This window comes from Vulpes lagopus, chromosome 7, assembly GCF_018345385.1.
Source record: "Vulpes lagopus strain Blue_001 chromosome 7, ASM1834538v1, whole genome shotgun sequence".
Classification (NCBI taxonomy): domain Eukaryota; kingdom Metazoa; phylum Chordata; class Mammalia; order Carnivora; family Canidae; genus Vulpes; species Vulpes lagopus.
Window position 1 is genome coordinate 3,300,795 of NC_054830.1, and position 17,805 is coordinate 3,318,599.

General features: G+C 50.3%; 2 protein-coding genes across 7 annotated transcripts in view; one reads left to right on the forward strand and one right to left on the reverse strand.

Moving 5' to 3' along the window:
• The window catches only part of UHRF1 (ubiquitin like with PHD and ring finger domains 1), a 53,497-nt gene that overhangs the window by 4,581 nt on the left and 31,111 nt on the right, over nt 1-17,805 (forward strand). For 3 of the 6 annotated variants that reach the window (XM_041763480.1, XM_041763478.1, XM_041763481.1), the window contains 2 exons: nt 7,555-7,796; nt 11,957-12,042. The gene's annotated coding sequence lies outside the window, so the exon portion shown is untranslated. Of the gene's footprint in view, nt 1-7,554; nt 7,797-11,956; nt 12,043-17,626; nt 17,758-17,805 lie in introns of those variants that run through there. The other 3 variants (XM_041763479.1, XM_041763482.1, XM_041763483.1) reach the window with 2 other exon arrangements.
• Nucleotides 955-15,455, reverse strand: ARRDC5 (arrestin domain containing 5). Its single transcript, XM_041763484.1, is given in 4 exon segments — nt 955-1,980; nt 1,983-2,496; nt 11,888-12,093; nt 13,977-15,455. Coding segments are annotated over 4 exon segments (1,269 nt in total). The 5' UTR covers nt 14,491-15,455; the 3' UTR covers nt 955-1,945.

Sequence of the window (17,805 nt, forward strand, 5' to 3'; positions counted from 1 at the left end):
CACCAAAAAATCTGAGAAGTGGGAGAAGAATAAGAACAGTGTGGTGTCAGGAAAGTCCTTCCTTCATTCCTGATCATGCAGAGACAGCGTGAGTGCCATGGGGACCCAATGGACAGAGGCCTGATTTGTCCTGAGAGCTTTCTAGATGCTTGAGCAATCAGATCACCAAAAAAAGTAAAGGATACCCAATTAAATTGGAATATCAGACGAACAACAAATTATTTTTTTAGCCTCAGCATATCCCAAATATGGCATGGGACATACTTCTGCTAAAACAGTATTGTCCTTCAGAAATTCAAACTTAATGGGGGATCCTGGATTTTTATTTGCAGGGAGGACAGAATGTAGGGGATAAGGTCAGGTGCAGGTGACCAATGATCATAGATGAGACATGGGCAGATATGCAAGCCCTGTGCTGGGGGAACTTTGACTTCTACCCTGAGTGACGTGGGTTAGCCCTGAGAGGCTGTGAGTGTAGGAGGGACAGGCCCTGACTTGGGTAAGAGGCCCACAGACCCAACCCTGGCACTTGGCAACCACCTGCCCTCATGGATTGCCCCTAGCCCAGCGTCTTTCCCCCTTCGCCCATGCTGACATTTGGGACCAGATCATTGCCTTTTTAAAGTTTTCATTTAAATTTCACTTAATTAACATACACTAATATTAGTTTCAGGTGTATAATACAGTGATTCAACATTTCCATACATCCCCTGGTGCTCATCACAGCAAGTGCATGACTTAATCCCCATCACCTTTTAACCCATCCCCCACCCACTTCTCCTCTGGTGACCATCAGTGTGTTCTCTGTAGTTAAGAATCTGTTGGGGCCAGATCATTCTCTCTTCTTGTTCTTCTTGTTCTTCTTCGATTGTATTTATTTATTTGAGAGAGAGAGAGAGAGAGAGAGAGAGAGAGAGAGAGCATGAGCAGGGGGAGGGGCAGGGAGAGGGAGAAGCAAACTCCCTGCTGAGCAGGGAGCCCAATGCTGGGGGCTTGATCCCAGGACCCTGAGATCATGCCCTGAGCCAAAGGCAGACACTTAACAGACTGAGCCACCAGGTGCCCCAAGGAGCCAGATCATTCTCAATTAACAAGGGGGCCATCTTGTTCATTGTGGCATATTGAGCAGCACTCCTGACCCCCCCCCCCACACTCACTGCCAGGAGCACTCGCAGTCATGACAGCCTCAAATGTCCTCAGATGTTGCCCAGTGTCCCCTGAGGGGCAGGATCCCTCTGGGTGAGGCCCACTGGGTTAGGGGATTCCACTGACCCCCAGGAGACTCTGCATCCCATAACCATCCTGGGATACTGAACACATTTCAATGCATGCATGGGTTAGGGTTAGAGTGGGAGGGAGAGAGGAGGTAACTCACAGGCACTGGGGGGGTCACCCTGGTTTACACCGCCTGATCCATCAGGATTTATTCTGGTATCTTGAGCTAGGGATCAAACTCGATTTTACCCCCATATAGTGAATGCAAGCTTTCTTCCCCTTGGCACTGTGGACCTTTGGGGCTGGATCATTCTCTTGGGGTGAGGCCATCCTGGGCGTTGCAGGACGGTGAGCAGCAGCCCTGGGCCCCACTCACCCAAGGCCTGGAGCAGTGCCCGTTCCCCTCAGTGGTGAAAACCCGTGCAGCCAGACTTTGCTAGTGCACCTGGAGGGTAGACTGGCCCCAGCTGGGGACCCTGGGTCCAGGCACTGTGAGACCCCCAGCGAGGACATGGGTCTGGAGCACTAACCGGGGCGGGGTCTACTGGAAGGCCTGGTCAGTCCCCTTCATCTGTCCCCAGCGTTCTGTAAACTGTTTGGGGATGGGGGAACCTGACGCCTAAGTGGCTGCAGTGCGGGGAGGTTCAGGCACCTGCCACCCACGACCCGATTTATCTGAAGCCCATCTGCGCAAGGCAAAGAAAGGGCTGCCCGTAGTCTGATAGAGCTTTTAATATTTAGAAGTTTGGGCACTTAATTCTGGCACTCTTGGCTCAGGGCTAACGCCGTCCCCTCCAGCGGCTGGCAGCTGGCCGTGTCCACAGGGACACTGGTGATGATGATGGGAACCTTGGCCTTCACACTGGTCAGGGACCAGGGCAGGTGGACGGTGCTGACCAGCTCGTAGTGGGTGCTCATGATCTCGCTGTCGCGCGTGCTGCTGCTCACGGACAGCACTTGCGGGAGGTTGAGGGCGCTGACGATCTTGGTGGTGTTGAAAGGCGTGATCTGGGTGTTGGCCTCCTGCCGGAGCAGCTCACTGCTGTCCGCCCGTGACCGCCGCTCTGCGTTGGGGGTGAAGCCCTCGTATTGCACGTGGGCGTAGAGGGCGAAGATGACCGTCTTGATGCACTTGCTGGTCTGGTTGTTGATCTCCGTGGTGAAGATGACCCTCTCCCCCGGCGTGAAGGTGTTCTTCTCCATCTGGACTTGGAGGCAGATGGTGCCCTGGCTGCAGCAGTTGTAGGAGACCTTCTTCTCGGCCTCCACCAATAGAGGGTTCTAGAAGGAGGGGGAGATGGACAACTGTGAGGGTTCATGGCCAAAAAATCCGCTCGCCTGCCTGACAGCCCTCCATCACAGCCCCTGCAAACTGAGCCTTTGGGACTCTCCCTAAGTAGGAGGATCTACTTAGATCCTCCAGATCTACTGAGGTAGGATCTGGAGCCTTGGGCATCTGGTAGCCAGGAGCCTGGTGTGATCTCCCAGCTTGCTTTAATCAATACCCTTTGCCTTTCTGAGTATCAATTTCCTTCCTCATCTGTAAAATAAGCCCAAAGTATCCACAAGGCCCTGGCTTCACCCCCACCTCCAACGTTCACTTGCTGTGTGACCTTGAGCAAGTGGCTTGACTTCTCTGGGCCTCTGTTTTCCAGAAGACAGGAAGTGTCTCATGGTCTAAGCCCAAGACCTAGGGCTCACCCGGGTAGTTCAGACTTTAGGAGAAAATATTAGGGGCCCTGAATTATAAAAGGAAAACCGTAGAGTTGAAATTATGTGATGCGTTTCAATAAATGCCTCAAGATGCAGCCACTCTATCCACTAGTCGGCTGCTGGATTGCAAATAAAAGTCACATGTACATTATATTAACGAGTGGCTTCGGTGCCATTTTACTTTTTATTTGTGGATAATGTTTTAAAGGACTTGATGTGATGCCGGGGGAACTTAGAATGAGCACTCTCCACTTTTGCTGGCTTCCGGTGTCTTCTTGCAGAGGAACTTGATACTTTTACAACTGAATGTGTGTGTGTGTGTGTGTGTGTGTGTGTGTGTGTGTGTGTTCTCCTTCAGCATACCAAAAAAAAGAGAGAGAGAGAAATAGTGTGAAAAATACTTCCAAACTCCCCTTATACTTCCCATTAGTGACAGCAAGTTATCATTTGAAATTGGCCCCCATGGGAGTATTTTCATCAGGGAAATTGGTAAACATTACACATCAGGGCTGCCCTGCACCAAAGCTGGTTGTTAACCATTTCCTAGCACACCACTGCCATGTTCCTACAAACCACTCTATCAGCATTTACAAATTCTCCTGCTTTGCTTCAGATCTCTGCTCATTTAAGACATAAAATATCAGAGCTGCACAGCCACGTGAGTGTACTCAACACTAATGGTTAAGATGGCAAATTTTATATCATGCGTATATCGCCACAATTTAAAATAAAAACACAACATGGGGGGGATCCCTGGGTGGCTCAGCGGTTTAGTGCCTGCCTTCGGCCCAGGGCGTGACCCTGGGGTCCCGGGATCGAGTCCTATGTTGGGCTCCCTGCGTGGAGCCTGCCTGTGTCTCTGCCTCTCTCTCTCTCTCATAAATAAATAAAGAATCTTAAATGGAAAAAAATAAATAAAATAAAAACACGAGAGATCTGGTTGGACCCCCCCATGGACCCTTCCCTAATGCCATCCCCCACCCCCATCCCCTGCTCCCTTTGCCCAGAGTTGGGGGTTTAGCATATCTGGATGCTTTTTTTAAAGATTTTATTTACTTATTAATGAGAGACAGAGTGATAGAGAGAGAGAGACAGAGAGAGAGAAGCAGAGACACAGGCAGAGGGAGAAGCAGGTCCCTGCGGGGAGCTCAATGCGGGACTCAATCCCAGGACCCCAGGGTCACGGCCTGAGCCCAAGGCAGATGCTCAATCACAGAGCCACCCAGGAGTCCCTCATGTCTGGATTTTAAAAAAGATTTATTAGAGAGAAAGGCAGAGAGTGCATAAGCGGGAGGGAGAGAATCTCAAGCACACTCCACACTGAGCACGGAGCCCAAGGTGAGTGGTCAATCTCACGACCCTGAGATCATGACGTGAGCCCAAACCAAGAGTGGGTCACTCAATCAATCCCACCACCCAGGCGCCCCATATCGATGGCTTTGTTGTTGTTGTTGTTGTTGTTGTTTTGATGGCTTTTTAAGAACACTCTTAAACATTATTGAGAAATACAACTCAGACACGAAACCCCTCAGGAGGCAAATAGATAACCCTGAGTTATTCCAAAGTCAATTCTCTTGTAACCTCCATGCAAGAAGTCGAGATTTGGCAGTTTTTCCCCAAAGTCCTCCATGGGCACCCATCCCCCAACCCTGCCTGCAAAGGGCAACATTTTGAATTTTACAGCAATCACTTTGTTGTGCCTACACATTTGTTCTCTTACTACAAACATGGAGGGACCTCCTGCAAGATGTATTGTCTTGGAACAAAGTGTGTAAAGAACAGTATAACCAGCACAAATGTATCTTCTAGGAGGAAAGGAAACATTATCTGGTAGGTTCTGGATGCTTTGCCTCATTACCTCCTCCCCTTCCTTGCCAGACTGGCTATTTGTCATCCTCATGTGAACTTTTATTTATTTATTTTTATTTTATTTTTATTTTTTTAAGATTTTATTTATTTATCAGAGAGAGAGAGAAACAGGCAGAGGGAGAAACAGGCTCCATACAGGGAGCCTGAGCCTGACATGGGACTCGATCCTGGGTCTCCAGGATCAGGCCCTGGGCTGAAGGCAGCACTAAACCGCTGAGCCACCCAGGGTGCCCCTCATGTGAACTTTTATATTCTTTAGGAATGCACCTGCTTGTGGCGGAAGTATACAATACTGGTTTGCATATTTTTTTTAATTAAAAAAATTTAAGTTTGCTCCACACCCAACTTCATGACCCTGAGAGCAAGAGTCGCATGCTCTATGGACTGAGCTGGCCAGGCTCTCCTGTTTTATACATTTTAATACTTTAAATATATCAAGCTGTCCGTATTTCCTTTCTTTCTTTTTCTTTCTTTCTTTCTTTCTTTCTTTCTTTCTTTCTTTCTTTCTTTCTTTCTTTCTTTCTTTCTTTCTTTCTTTCTTTCTTTCTTTCTTTCTTTTCTTTCTTTTTTCTTTTCCGTTTTTTCTAGTAATTCGCTTTCCTAGCTCAGCATTCTGTGCTGGAAATGCATGCATGCAGGCGCTTGTCACTCTGGTACATTTGTATTGACGACGCCCACTGAGTGTGCGCAAAACAATGTATTTACTCATCAGCGCCCCCCTTCCCTGGAAATGATGGACATTTATATTGTTTCTATGTGCTTGATATCATAAAAGTGCTAGAGGGAGCATCCTGAAGACATTTTTTCCTGGTCTTACACTGAGTTGCTCTGGGCCTTGGGGGTGAACTTTTTCTGTAAAGGAACTGATGACAAATATTTTAGGCTTTGCAGGCCACACACGGTATGTGCCATATACTATTCCCTTTTTCTTTTTTTCTTAAAATCACAGCTCATGGTTAAAACAGATTTTAATATTATGGCAAAGAACACAAATCCGTATTTACATCTACATCTTAGATCTTTGAAAGAGAAGTGTCTTTTATGAACTACTACTTATCCATAACACATGCCTACTGGTACTTCCTGTTTATTGTAATCATTTAAAAATATTTTGAGACCCTCTGGATTTGCTTTCCTGTTATTTTCAGCACATTTTCTTTATTATTTTGTTTTATATAAAACCAACATTTTATAAGCACTAACTGGTTGTAACCCATCAAATTAATTTTTTTCTCATAAATTCTATATTCTGCGTATTCAAAACTATTATATTTGTTCCAGCACATTGATGTTATAAAGACAAAGCTGTTGCAACCCATCATGTTTATATTTTGTTCTATTCTTTCATTTTTTTTAAGAATTTTATTTATTTATGATAGTCACAGAGAGAGAGAGAGAGAGAGAGAGAGAGAGAGAGAGAGAGAGAGACATAGGCAGAGGGAGAAGCAGGCTCCATGCACCGGGAGCCTGATGTGGGATTCGATCCCGGGTCTCCAGGATCGCGCCCTGGGCCAAAGGCAAGCGCCAAACCACTGCGCCACCCAGGGATCCCCTATTCTTTCATTTTTTAAAAGTCGGTTGCAAGCCACCAAACAGATTTTCTTCATTTGCTGCTCTACTTATTTTATTCTGTTTTGTTTTCTTATTCTATTAAAAAAAAAAAAAAAAAACAAGAAATTTTGCTACCCACAAAATTGACTTCTTTCTGACACATTCTATTTAGGTCTTGCATATTCTTTCATTTTATACAAGTGTACTTGGACCCCTGCTAAATTTATGTTGCAACCTGTGGACGGGTTGTGAAAAACCCTGCTCCAGCTCAGATGCCTTGCCTCTTGGGAGACCTGGGGCTGACCTCTGACCCCAGGTGACCTCACCTCTACCCTTGCCTCTGGCCTTCCTGCCTCCTCAGCTTTCTTCTCCCTCTCCTCCAGGAGGCTAATTGCAGGCAGTTTTAGTCTAAATCCCTCCAGTCTTATTCGAAAATTCGAAAATTCCTCGCATGCGTTAGGACCCTGCAGGCATTAAGGAGCTTACTGCCCTAACTCAAGGCCAAGCGTTGTTCTGGCCGGTTGGTACCTGAGAGAGGTGCCCAAGCAATTCCCACGGGCCCAGTGGAGAGAGACTCCCATGCTAGGTCAGGCAGGGTGGCCAAAGCACCCTGATTCCCAGTAATGTCGGGGTACAAACCCAACAGTGGATTTCCTGCATCTGGGCGTGTTTTGAAGGCCTGCGTTCCTTTGGCAGATGTGAAACTTTGGGGGGAATTCATCTAGCCAGCGTTTATTTGAACTTGGTGCCAAGTTCAAGGACAATCCGTAGCAGTGAAGACCAGCCCGGTTCCTGCTCTGGTCGGGGTGCAGGGGGAGCCGGGGGAGCCGGACACACAGTTGGCACAGTGAAAATGAACCAGCTCATTGCTGATAGGGCCAGTGATGAGGCTGTGGCCGGATGCAAACCGGGGGGCGTGAACTAAGGAGAGATGGGGTGGGGGCTCCCTTGGAGCCGATGGTTAGGAAATGTCTCTGGGATGAGCTCCCTTCCCAGATGGTACCGAGGGCCGGAAGAGGGAACGCAATCCTGACTTTCAAGATTCTAAAGGTATGAAGAGTGGAGGAGAGAGGAGGTGGGGATGATTGGAGCCCCCTGTGCATTGCTGGAGGGAACCCCAAAACAGTACAGCCACCGTGGGAAACAGTCTGGTGGTTCCTCGAATGTTCAACAGCAGCATCCTCTGACCCAGCAATTCCACCCCAGGTGTCTAGTCAAGAGAAACAAGAAGATACATCCTTGCAAACATGTGTACGTGAGTGCGCACCGCGGCATGATTCACAGTAGCAGAGAAGTGGCAGCGACCCAAGTATCCATCAGTGCGGGAAGGATACACAAAACCACAAAACGGGGTCCCGCTGCCCCATGAACACACTATCCAGCCTTAAAAAGGGATGAGGCCCTGATGGTGAGACAGGTCCCACGTCATGGGTGGGGCTCGCACAAAGGTGAGTGGAATATGCCAGATGCAAAAAGCCTACATATCCGGGTGCCTGGGCGGCTCAGGGCGTGACCCCGGAGTCCCGGGATCGAGTCCCGCATCGGGCTCCCCGCATGGGGCCTGCTTCTCCCTCTGCCTGTGTCTCTGCCTCTCTCTCTCTCTGCGTCTCTCAGGAATAAACAAATAAAATCTTAAAATAATAATAAAAAGCCTACGTATCACACGATTCCATTCTCATGAAATGTCCAGAACAGGCAAATCCCGACAGAGCGAGGAAGTGGATTAGTGGTTGCTGGGGGAAGGGGTGTGGGGGGTTCAGGGGTGACAGCTAAGGGATGCAAGAATATTCTTTCTGGGCTGATGACCTGCTCTATTACGATCCACCGTTGGCGGTGGCTGCACAACTCTGTGAACGTGCTAGAAGTCGTTGAGCTGCACACTCTAATTTTTGTTTGTTTTTGAGCTGCACACTTTAAATGGGTGAATTCTATGTGAATTCTATGTCAATGAAGCTGTTAAAAAAAAAAAAGTGGAAGGGGAAAATGTGTGCTCCTGCTCCCCTCCCAGGGGGGCAGCATCTGTTGCCAGTTTCTCTGGTCTCCTTCCGGAGACGTTTGTTACACCTGCAAGGAAGTGCATTTCTCGCTTGCACCAGCAGCGTGCCAGGCTGAACTTTGCTGTGCTCACTCAACCCAGTGACTTAGAGGTCCTGCACCCAGAGCTGCCTTGCTCCATCTCTCTCTCTCTCTCTCTCTCTCTCTCTCATCTAGAGAGTATTCCTTGGACGGCGCACTGCTACTCTAATTCCCTGAACAATGAGTGTTTAGGTCGATTCCTTTTTTTTCTGGCCATGTAAACATTGCTGTCAGAGGTCAGGTCACACGTGAAAGAATATCAGTAGGAGAAATTTCTAGAAGGGAAATGGCCGGGGCAAAGTGCGTGTTCATTTTAATTTGAATAGATATAGCTGAATTGCCTTCCGCTGGGGCTGTGAGTTCATCCAGCCAGGTGAGTGCCTACGTGGCTTCTGAGCAGTGACCTGAAGGATGAAGGGGAAGGATAGGAAGGTTCATGTGATAGGGTTCCCGGTGGAAGGCACAGCCCATGCAAAGGCCCTGGGGCAGGACCCAGGCCTGGTGTATCCGAGGAACAGAGAGGAGGCCTGTTTGGCTGGAGCAGGCCTCCAAAGGCCTCAGGAGGACTTTGGTCTTTACCCTGAGTGAAATGGGAGGTGGGGGAAGGTTGTGGGGGCAGAGGAATGTCATCACCTGACTGCCTCCAGCTGCTCTGGGGACAGACTGTTGGGGATCAAGACTCTGTCTCCACCCAGGGGTGCCTGGGTAGCTCAGTCGATTGAGCGTTCAACATTTGGTTTCAGCTCAGGTCATGATCTGGCGTCTGTGGGATCGAGCCCCGCGTTGGGCTCTGAGCTCAGTGTGGAGTTGGCTTCAGATTCCCGTCCCCCCCGCCCCCGTCTCTGATTGTGTGTGCCCACTCTCTCTCTTTCTAAAAGAATTTTTTTTTTCTAAAAGAATTTTTAAAATATCTTAAAAAAAGAAAATACTCTGCCTCTACCTGGTTGAGCCCCATCATTGCTCATTACACCAGAGCAGTGACCCCTGCCCTGCTCCCCTGCCCCCCATTGTCTATCCTCCCCAAAGCAGCCAGAGGGACTCAAGTGATGACTCTCTCCCCACCAGGGCTCTCACCTCCCTCAGGGTGAAAGTCCAAGTCCTCCCAAAGCCTCTTGTACCTCTGTGCCCTCACCTTCTCCCCCTCTGTCCCCCTCATTCACTCTGTTCTGGCCATGTGACCCCCCCCACTGTTCCTCCAACACGCCAGGTACAGCCTTGCCCCAGGGCCTTTGCACAGGCTGTTCCCTCTGCCTGGAACCCTGTACCTCAGATCTCCCCATGGTTTTCCCCTCTCCTCTTTCAATTCTCTGCTAAAATGTCACCTCCTCAAAAGGGCCTCCCTTGCCCAGTCTGGTTAAGACAGAACTGAGTAGTTGAAAGGACACCCTATTTTCATATCCTCAAAACTCATCTGAGATAACTCCCTTTTGCTGCTACCTTTTTTTTTTTTTTCTGCTACAATTTTTATTTTAGATCTTCCCACTTACGGGGCTCCTCCTGGGTGTTTATTTTTTTTTTTATTTTTTTTATTTTTTTATTTTATGATAGTCACAGAGAGAGAGAGAGAGAGAGAGAGAGAGAGAGGCAGACTCCATGCACCGGGAGCCTGATGTGGGATTCGATCCTGGGTCTCCAGGATCGCGCCCTGGGCCAAAGGCAGGCGCCAAACCACTGCGCCACCCCCTCCTGGGTGTTTAGACGCTGTGCTGAGCACTTTGCAGTCTTGGTGAGCACCCATCGAGGGAAGTATGATCTTTCTCATTATACCACTTGGGATGGTCAGGGTGCTAGGAGGTGGTGTTAAATGCCCAAGGCCATCTAGCTAATGAAGTTTCTGACAACAACAGCTCAGGCTGGGACTCACCCAGCCCCAGTCCATCAATCGATCAATCGATCTATCTTTCTTTCTTTTCTTTCTTTCTTGATTTTATTTATTTATTCATGAGAAACATGGAGACACAGGCAGAGGGAGAAGGAGGCTCCCTGCAGGGAGCCCTGTGTGGGACTCGATCCTAGGACCCCGGGATCATGCTCCGAGCTGAAGGCAGACGTTCAACCACTGAACCACCCAGGTGCCCAGCCCCAACATTTCACCCCAGTTTTTGCCTTGTGCTCCCTGTGCTCTAGATGAACTCTGGAGGGAAGGCCAGAGCAGGGCCATAGCCTACTGAGGGTAATATGGGGAGCAGATGCTCAAGCGGGCCCTGAGCTCAGGTCTGGACATCCCAGGGCTGATCCACCCTTCTAAGCATCTTCCCTTCCTGGGACCCTCCAGGACCATCCCAGGAGGTTGGCCAGGCTAGAGATGATCCCTCTGTTAAACACATAATAATACTGCAGTGGAGGCAGTGACAAGATTCTTGGGGCCCATTCCCCTAGTCCATGCCAGGCACTGTGGGAAGTTCTGGAAGCCACGCACTATCTCCTTGCCCATTTTACAGATGAGGAGGTGGAGGTGCAGACAGGCAACATTATTTGCAGAGGGTGGCATGACAGGGAGGTGGGGGCCCCGGGATTTTTACCTGGATGTTGAAAACTAAAATGCCAGACATCTCCGCCACCATGCTCTCATAACAGAGTCCCCAGGGGAGTGACTTGGGCCAACGTCTCTCCACCCACCTCCACTTCCACCTCTGCACCTGGGCCTCCAGGAACCATCCAGAAAACCTCCTCTGCTCAGCCAGACCAATGCCACATGGCCTTTTCTTTCCTGGGGCCAGAAGCCACCCCCTTCCTTGCTGCTGTGCCTCCTCCTCCTTCTTCTTCTTTTTTTTTTTTTTTTTAAGATTTTATTCATTTATTCATGAGAATACACAGAGAGGAGAGAGAGAGAGAGAGAGGCAGAGACACAGGCAGAGGGAGAAGCAGACTCTCTGCTGGGAGCCCAATGTGGGACTCGATCCCGGCACCCTGGGATCATGACCTGAGCTGAAGCAGATGGTCGACTGCTGGGCCACCTGGGTGTCCCTCCTTCCTTGCTTCTTTTCCTGGGGGCACCATCTCTGTTGTCTGAGGGCTCAGAGACCCTGGAGACCCATGGCATGTCCCGGCCTCTCACCCACAGGTTACAGAGCAGGGAATGGGGCGGAGGGTTCTGAACAGTCATGACTTAATAGAGTCAAGGACATTGGGGCCCAGTCTGTGGGGGGCGCCCTGGGCACTGTGGGGTATCGAGCAGCACCCCTGGCCCTACCCATTCGACAGCCGGTAGCCTCCGCCCCCACCAGTCCTGACACCTGTAGACGTCTACAGACCCCACCCCATGCCCCCTGGGGAGGCAGGATGATCCTGGTTGAGAGCCTCTGGCTTGGTTCCTACTCTGGCTTCTGGTTCACCCTTTGTGAACTCCCTGGGCCCCAGGGGGCCCCCAGCACCTTTCCTTCTTCCTCTGTCCCCTGCCTTCCCACCTGCCTCTGGGGAGCTTGGAGGACAGGCCCCACTGCTGCCCCCCACCCCCCACTACCTGCAGTGGGTTTTCTTTGTGGAAGTCCGAAGTCCCTTGAACCAACAAGTACATTCTCTTCTTCGCCAGAATGTGCTCCCGGCCCATGCAGGAGGCTTGCACGAAGTAGAAGACGTGGCCGATTTTGCTGGTGAAGGTAGAAGGAAGCCTGGGAGGTAAGCTGAAATGGAAGTCAAAGGTGTGGCTGCCTGCACTTAACCAATTATCTGAAAGCAAAACACACCGACGCCATCAGAAGGTTCTAGAATCTTTTTTCTTTCTTTCTCCCCCCCCCTTATTTGTTGGTTTGGCAGGGGGTTTGTTCTGGGCCTGGCCCACCTGTCCCTGAGTTAGGCTGAGTTCTGTGCTTTTAGGGATCTGCAAGCTGGGCTGGAGGGGGATGCCCTGGGTGGGTGATGCGGCTGGAGTGGTCACCCCAAATACCCGTAGGGATGTGCTCACCTCTACTCTGGGTCTGAGAAACTGGAGGTCCAGCCTCCAGTCGCACATTCGTTCAACAAACACATCTTGAGTGCTTACTGTGTGCCAGAGGCTCTTTTAGGCTGTATTTGCAGCAGAGAGGAAGGCCAGCACATCTCCCTGCCCTCCTGGAGCCTGGCCTTCAGCACACAGCATACAGTAGGCACTTAACATGTGTTGAGTGGCAACCGAGGACCAGGGAGCAACTCACACAGCCCCCATTTCTGTAACTTCCTCATTTTTAAAAACTGTTATTTTCATTCATCCAAATGCCTCTCATTGTTGTGTCTTCCCCCCTGGATGGCTATCCCAGTGACTCCAGGGACAATGTTTGGTTTATTCACCGCCGCACCCCCAGCACCTGGCTCAGTGCCGTGTACAGAAGGTGCTCAATAAATGTTTTCGAAATAAACGAGTGAATCCATTGAAGGCTCGGGCTTATGCTTTCAAGGGGAAACGCTTGGCAATGGGAGAGGGTGGTACCTGACGCTGGGGGTAACTGGGTGGGGAGTGCTTGGGTTGAAAAAATGAACACTTATGAAGCACTTACTGTATGCCCCGCACTATTCTAAGCTCTTCACCTATCACTCAATCACTACGTCCTCAAAGCAATTGTACGAGGCAATCCCTTTTCTGGTTTCCATTTTCCAGATGGGTTAATGGGACACTGAGAAGGCAACATAAGGCCTGTCATGTTGCCATTCCTCCCCTAGATATCTGCACGGCTGGTGTCCCTCCCATCACTCAGCTCTGAGCTCAGTCGTTCCCTCTTTGAAGAGACTTTTGCATGACCTCCATATCTAAAAATTGTAAAAGTCTAAATTTAAACTTTTTTTTTTTTAATTTTTATTTATTTATGATAGTCACACACACAGAGAGAGAGAGGCAGAGACACAGGCAGAGGGAGAAGCAGGCTCCATGCACTGGGAGCCCGACGTGGGATTCGATCCCGGGTCTCCAGGATCGTGCCCTGGGCCAAAGGCAGGCGCTAAACTGCTGTGCCACCCAGGGATCCCTAAATTTAAACTTTGTTCAGCCAAGCGTTGACTAAAAGTTGTGGCATACCTAGCAACGCTCCCATGAGCACATTTTGGAAAGGCCTTTAGCTCCCGGGCAGCTCAGCCTCCCTGAGGTCTGTCCAGACTTTGGATCTGAACCTGCTGGAGGTGGGAGTTGGTTATTCTCTCCCTAGAATGTCTTCCCTGCCTCCTATCTCTTTCCCTGGGACCAGAAGACTCCTTTATTTTGTCTCCTCACGTTTCACTGCCAGAGGGAGATTTATCTCTGTAAAATAACAAAACAGAATAAAAAAAAATGGCTTCCCAAAAAAAAAAAAAAAAATGGCTTCCCAAAAAAAAAAAAAAAAAATGGCTTCCCAAAGTGGTCATTGGGCTAAGGATAGCATTTTTTTCCAGGGAAACTACTTTGAAAGCTCATTGCAAATATCTGATCCACTCCTCATGTCTTGTTATTTTCGTGTTATGTGTAACTGATGGTCATTGTTATACATTGCTTCCCTCTTGGGGAGGAACCAGGCCTCTGCCCATTTCTGGTAACCCTGGGGGATGAGTTTGCCTTCCAGACCCAGATTCTTATTATGGCCAGAGTTGGCTGCTGGCTTTGTCCTTACCCTCTACTGGGAATGTCTTCATCTTCTGCACATAGTCGGCCTTGTTGTTGCAAATAACATCTCTGCTATAATCACGGGATGCCCCGATTTCTTCATTCCACTCCACATAACCCCTTCCCACCAGCTCCACCTTCACTATAGGGTCCACCAGGGTGCTGTTCAGGATTAGAACCACCTGCCCTTTTATGCTGGAGCCGGCCAGGTAGACTGCATCCTTGGGCAACACTAATTCGATTGACTTCACCACAGACATGGGGGGTTGGGGTGGTGGAGAAACATCCTCCCTCCTCCCCCATGCCACTGAGATTCCCGGTTCCTTTGCCGCAGTGAGGTCACCTGTCTGTGACATCATCCAGCCAGGGTTCTGGGAAGGGGTCTCTAGTGGCCAGGAGGGGAGACAGGGCTGTTGTTCAGGGGTGAGATAGCTGGGGAATTCCAAAGTCCTCGCTGGCTTATGAAATGATAGCCCAACCACTTTTTTTTTTTTTTTTTCTGTAGGAAACAACAAATACATAAGCCAAAACAACCATAGGACCCTAGCATTCTAGCTACATAGGGGACACCTGTCATCATGCTGGGAGGTTAGAGGCCTAGGTGGGAAGGACTCTGGTGAGGTAGGCATTATGAGCTTTACCTAGAGATGGAGAGGAATGAGCCCAAAGATATTATCTGTTCTATCAGATGGCTCCCAAATGTGGCATGCGCACTCCTTAGGGTTCATACACTTGTTAAACTCATATACAATCATTATCATTTAAAAAATTTTATTTATTTGAGAGAGAAAGAGAGACCTCAGAGGGAGAGGGAGAAGCAGATTCCCTGCTGAGCGGAGAGCCCATTGCAGGGCTCGATCCCAGGACCCTGAGATCATGACCTGAGCCAAAGGCAGATGCTCAACCAACTGAGCCACCAGGGTTCCCATAATCATTGTCATTTTAATGGTTCTCTCTATATACCAGTCCCTGATAGAAAAAAAATTATACTTATGGCCAAGACATGAAATCTGGTGTGTCCGGACTGAAGATGCTTAGAGCATTGTGTGCTCCCCCTAAACACCTCCTTACACATCTGACATTTCTCTTTACACCCGTGTCTCCTCCCATTGAATGGGAAGTCCCCACAAGGTAGGACTTAGATTCTGGAAGCTTTGTGCCCATCAACATCTGCTTGACTCTCGGGCTGGTTCAGACAAGAGGGGTGTCAGTAAAAGTTTGTTGAGTGACTTAGTGACCTTCCAGAATATATCATTTTGCGAAAAGGAAACAGGCCTTTTGCCCACTAATGGTTTTCCTGGGGCCTGACTTGCATGTGGGTAGTGGTGAGCCACTGGAGAAGAAGAGGTGCCAGAAGTGTCCATTCTCCAGACTCTGGCAGGCCTTCTTCATTGTCTTTGTCCTATCTTGCTTTATTATTTCATATCATGTCTTTTGTAAGCATTGCTAGTTTGTCTCCCTGAATGGTTTGTAAACTTCTTCTGGAGATGCCTGGCACAGTCTTTTATTCATGTTTGTTAATGAACCCAAGCAACCTCTCCAACTTTCTGAAAATGATTGGAGAAATGGGCCCCTCAAAGTCCTTCCTGCAGGGAAAGCCAGACCTCTTTCTGCGTTACTTGACTTGGGATATCTGAGGGGCCTGGGCTGTGCCCTGCTCCAAATATGCCTGAAGAATGTTTTCCCTCTTTTGGTCCTGTTGAGTTTTTGCAACAGTAGGTACAAACAGATGATATGCTCTCACCAGGGATGGGCCAAATTCCCATGGCAGGTTCCTAGCATGAAAAATCTCATCACAGACTCAGGTAGGCCTGCTTTATACCTGCCGGTCCCTGGGATGTGGTCTGTACCCAGATGATGGGTGTGTGCCCAGAGAGATACTTAGTACCACAGACGAAATTCTGAAGTTGGAAGAAGTTAACTGTAGCATCTGGACTTTGTATCTTGGACTCTATTTGTTCCCTATGACTTCTATGACAAATCCTCACATTTTTAGTGACTTAAAAAACAAATTTATTCTCTTACCGTTCTGGAGGTCAGAAATCCAAAACAGGTCTTAAGGGGCTAAGAAGGTGTTTTAGGGTTCTAGGAGAGGAATCCGGCCATCACCTTTTTTGGAGTCTATGGGTTTCCCCACATTCCTTGTCTGTGGGTCTCATCATGCCAACCTCTACTTCTGTTGTCACTTCTTCTCTGCCCTTCTGCCTCTTTCACTTGTTAGGACCCTTGTGATGAGTTTGGACCAGCCTGCATAATCTAAAATAATCTCCCCCACTGAAAGGTCTTTAATCTCATCTGCAAGGTCCCTTTTGCCATGGAAACTACCATATTCACAGGCTCAGGGATTAGGATATGGCTATCTTTAGGGGGACATTCTTCTGTCTGCCACTTGGGGAAATAATAGCAGAAGCTCCAGTGCCTAGAAGGGACTCTACTCAGTGCCAGGAAGACCTGTACAAACAGAAGTTGGAGGTCATCACTCTTCTGCTCAGTCTTCCTGTGCTGCTCACTGCTCCCAAGAGATAAAGCCCAAAGTCCTCCTGGTGGCCCTTGAGACCTTAGATGCCACCCCTCTCTGACCTCGTCCCCTCTCTGCTCAGCTACACTGGCTCCTGGCTGCTCCCCGCTACATTTCTAAGGCTTTTCTGGCCTCCGAGCTTGCCTGTCCCTCTCTGACCCATCTGTCCTTGGTTTCTATCTCAGATCTCAGCTCAAATGTCATCTGTTCAGAGAGGCCCACCTCTCCACCTCAACCAGAACGTCCTCTCTGCCCACCCCCCACATGCCTCTCCAGCTACTGTCCTGTCTTCAATGCAAATAGCAGTATCTGAAATGATTTGCTTTACGTATTCATTTTTTTTGCCTGTCTCTCCAGACAAGAATTTACCCTTCTGGAGACCACCAACAGGGTTGGCCTTGCCCATTGTTGGGGCCCCCCCAGCTCTGAACACTGCGACCGGGCGCTTTGTAGGTGCCCAGCATGGGTCACTGTGTGCCCGCCAAGCCTGGCCACAGCAGAGCAAGCAGGGCGGAGGGGGCAGGGCAGTCCTGCCCGCCTGGACAGCCGGCGAAGGCGGGAAAACGAGGCGGGAAACCCAGCAAACAAGCCCTGCGGGTGGGTAGGGTAGGGAGCTCTAGCAGGCCCTGACGCCAGGAAATGGAGCTTGGGGCGATCAGGCTGGCCATCGGGGTCCAGGCGATCTCGAGAGGGGCCCCCACATTCTACTGCCGTGTTTAAACATTGATTCTGGCCCTCCTTGCCCTACTGGTCAGTGCGTGCCCCTGCCCGGGGGAGAGGGGCTGTGGAAAAGGAATGAAAGGTCAGGGGGTCTCTACCCGGGGTCCCTGCCCCGGGCGTCCCTAGGGCTCCTGAGGGACACTCATAGTGGGGGGGGGCAGCTCCCGCCACTGGGCCGGGCTGCACACTGGGCGCGCCCAGCAGAGCGCGCAGGGCTGGGCGGGGCCGTGGCCCGCTGGGCGGAGTGGGGGTGGGTGGAGGAGGGGGCGCCCCCCACCCCCTTTCTCGCTTCCCGCCACTGCGGCGGCCAATCACCAGGCAGGCGCCCGCCCCTGGCGCGGCCTCCCGCGGCCCCGCAACTCCCAAACGCCGAGTTTTCGCGGGAAAAAAAATCAGAGCAGCTGGCAGCGCGGCGGGCAGCGGCGGCCGTCCAGGCGCTCCGGGTCGCAGGCAGGTCCGCGCGGGGTCCGGGGCCACGCACGCGTCTCCATCGCCATCCCCAGCCAGGCCAGGCGCGCAGGCAGGAGAGCGGATCGGGGCGGCGGGAGAGGTGAGCCTCCGCACTGATCTGGGTGCCTTCCCGGCCCGGGGCGGGGAG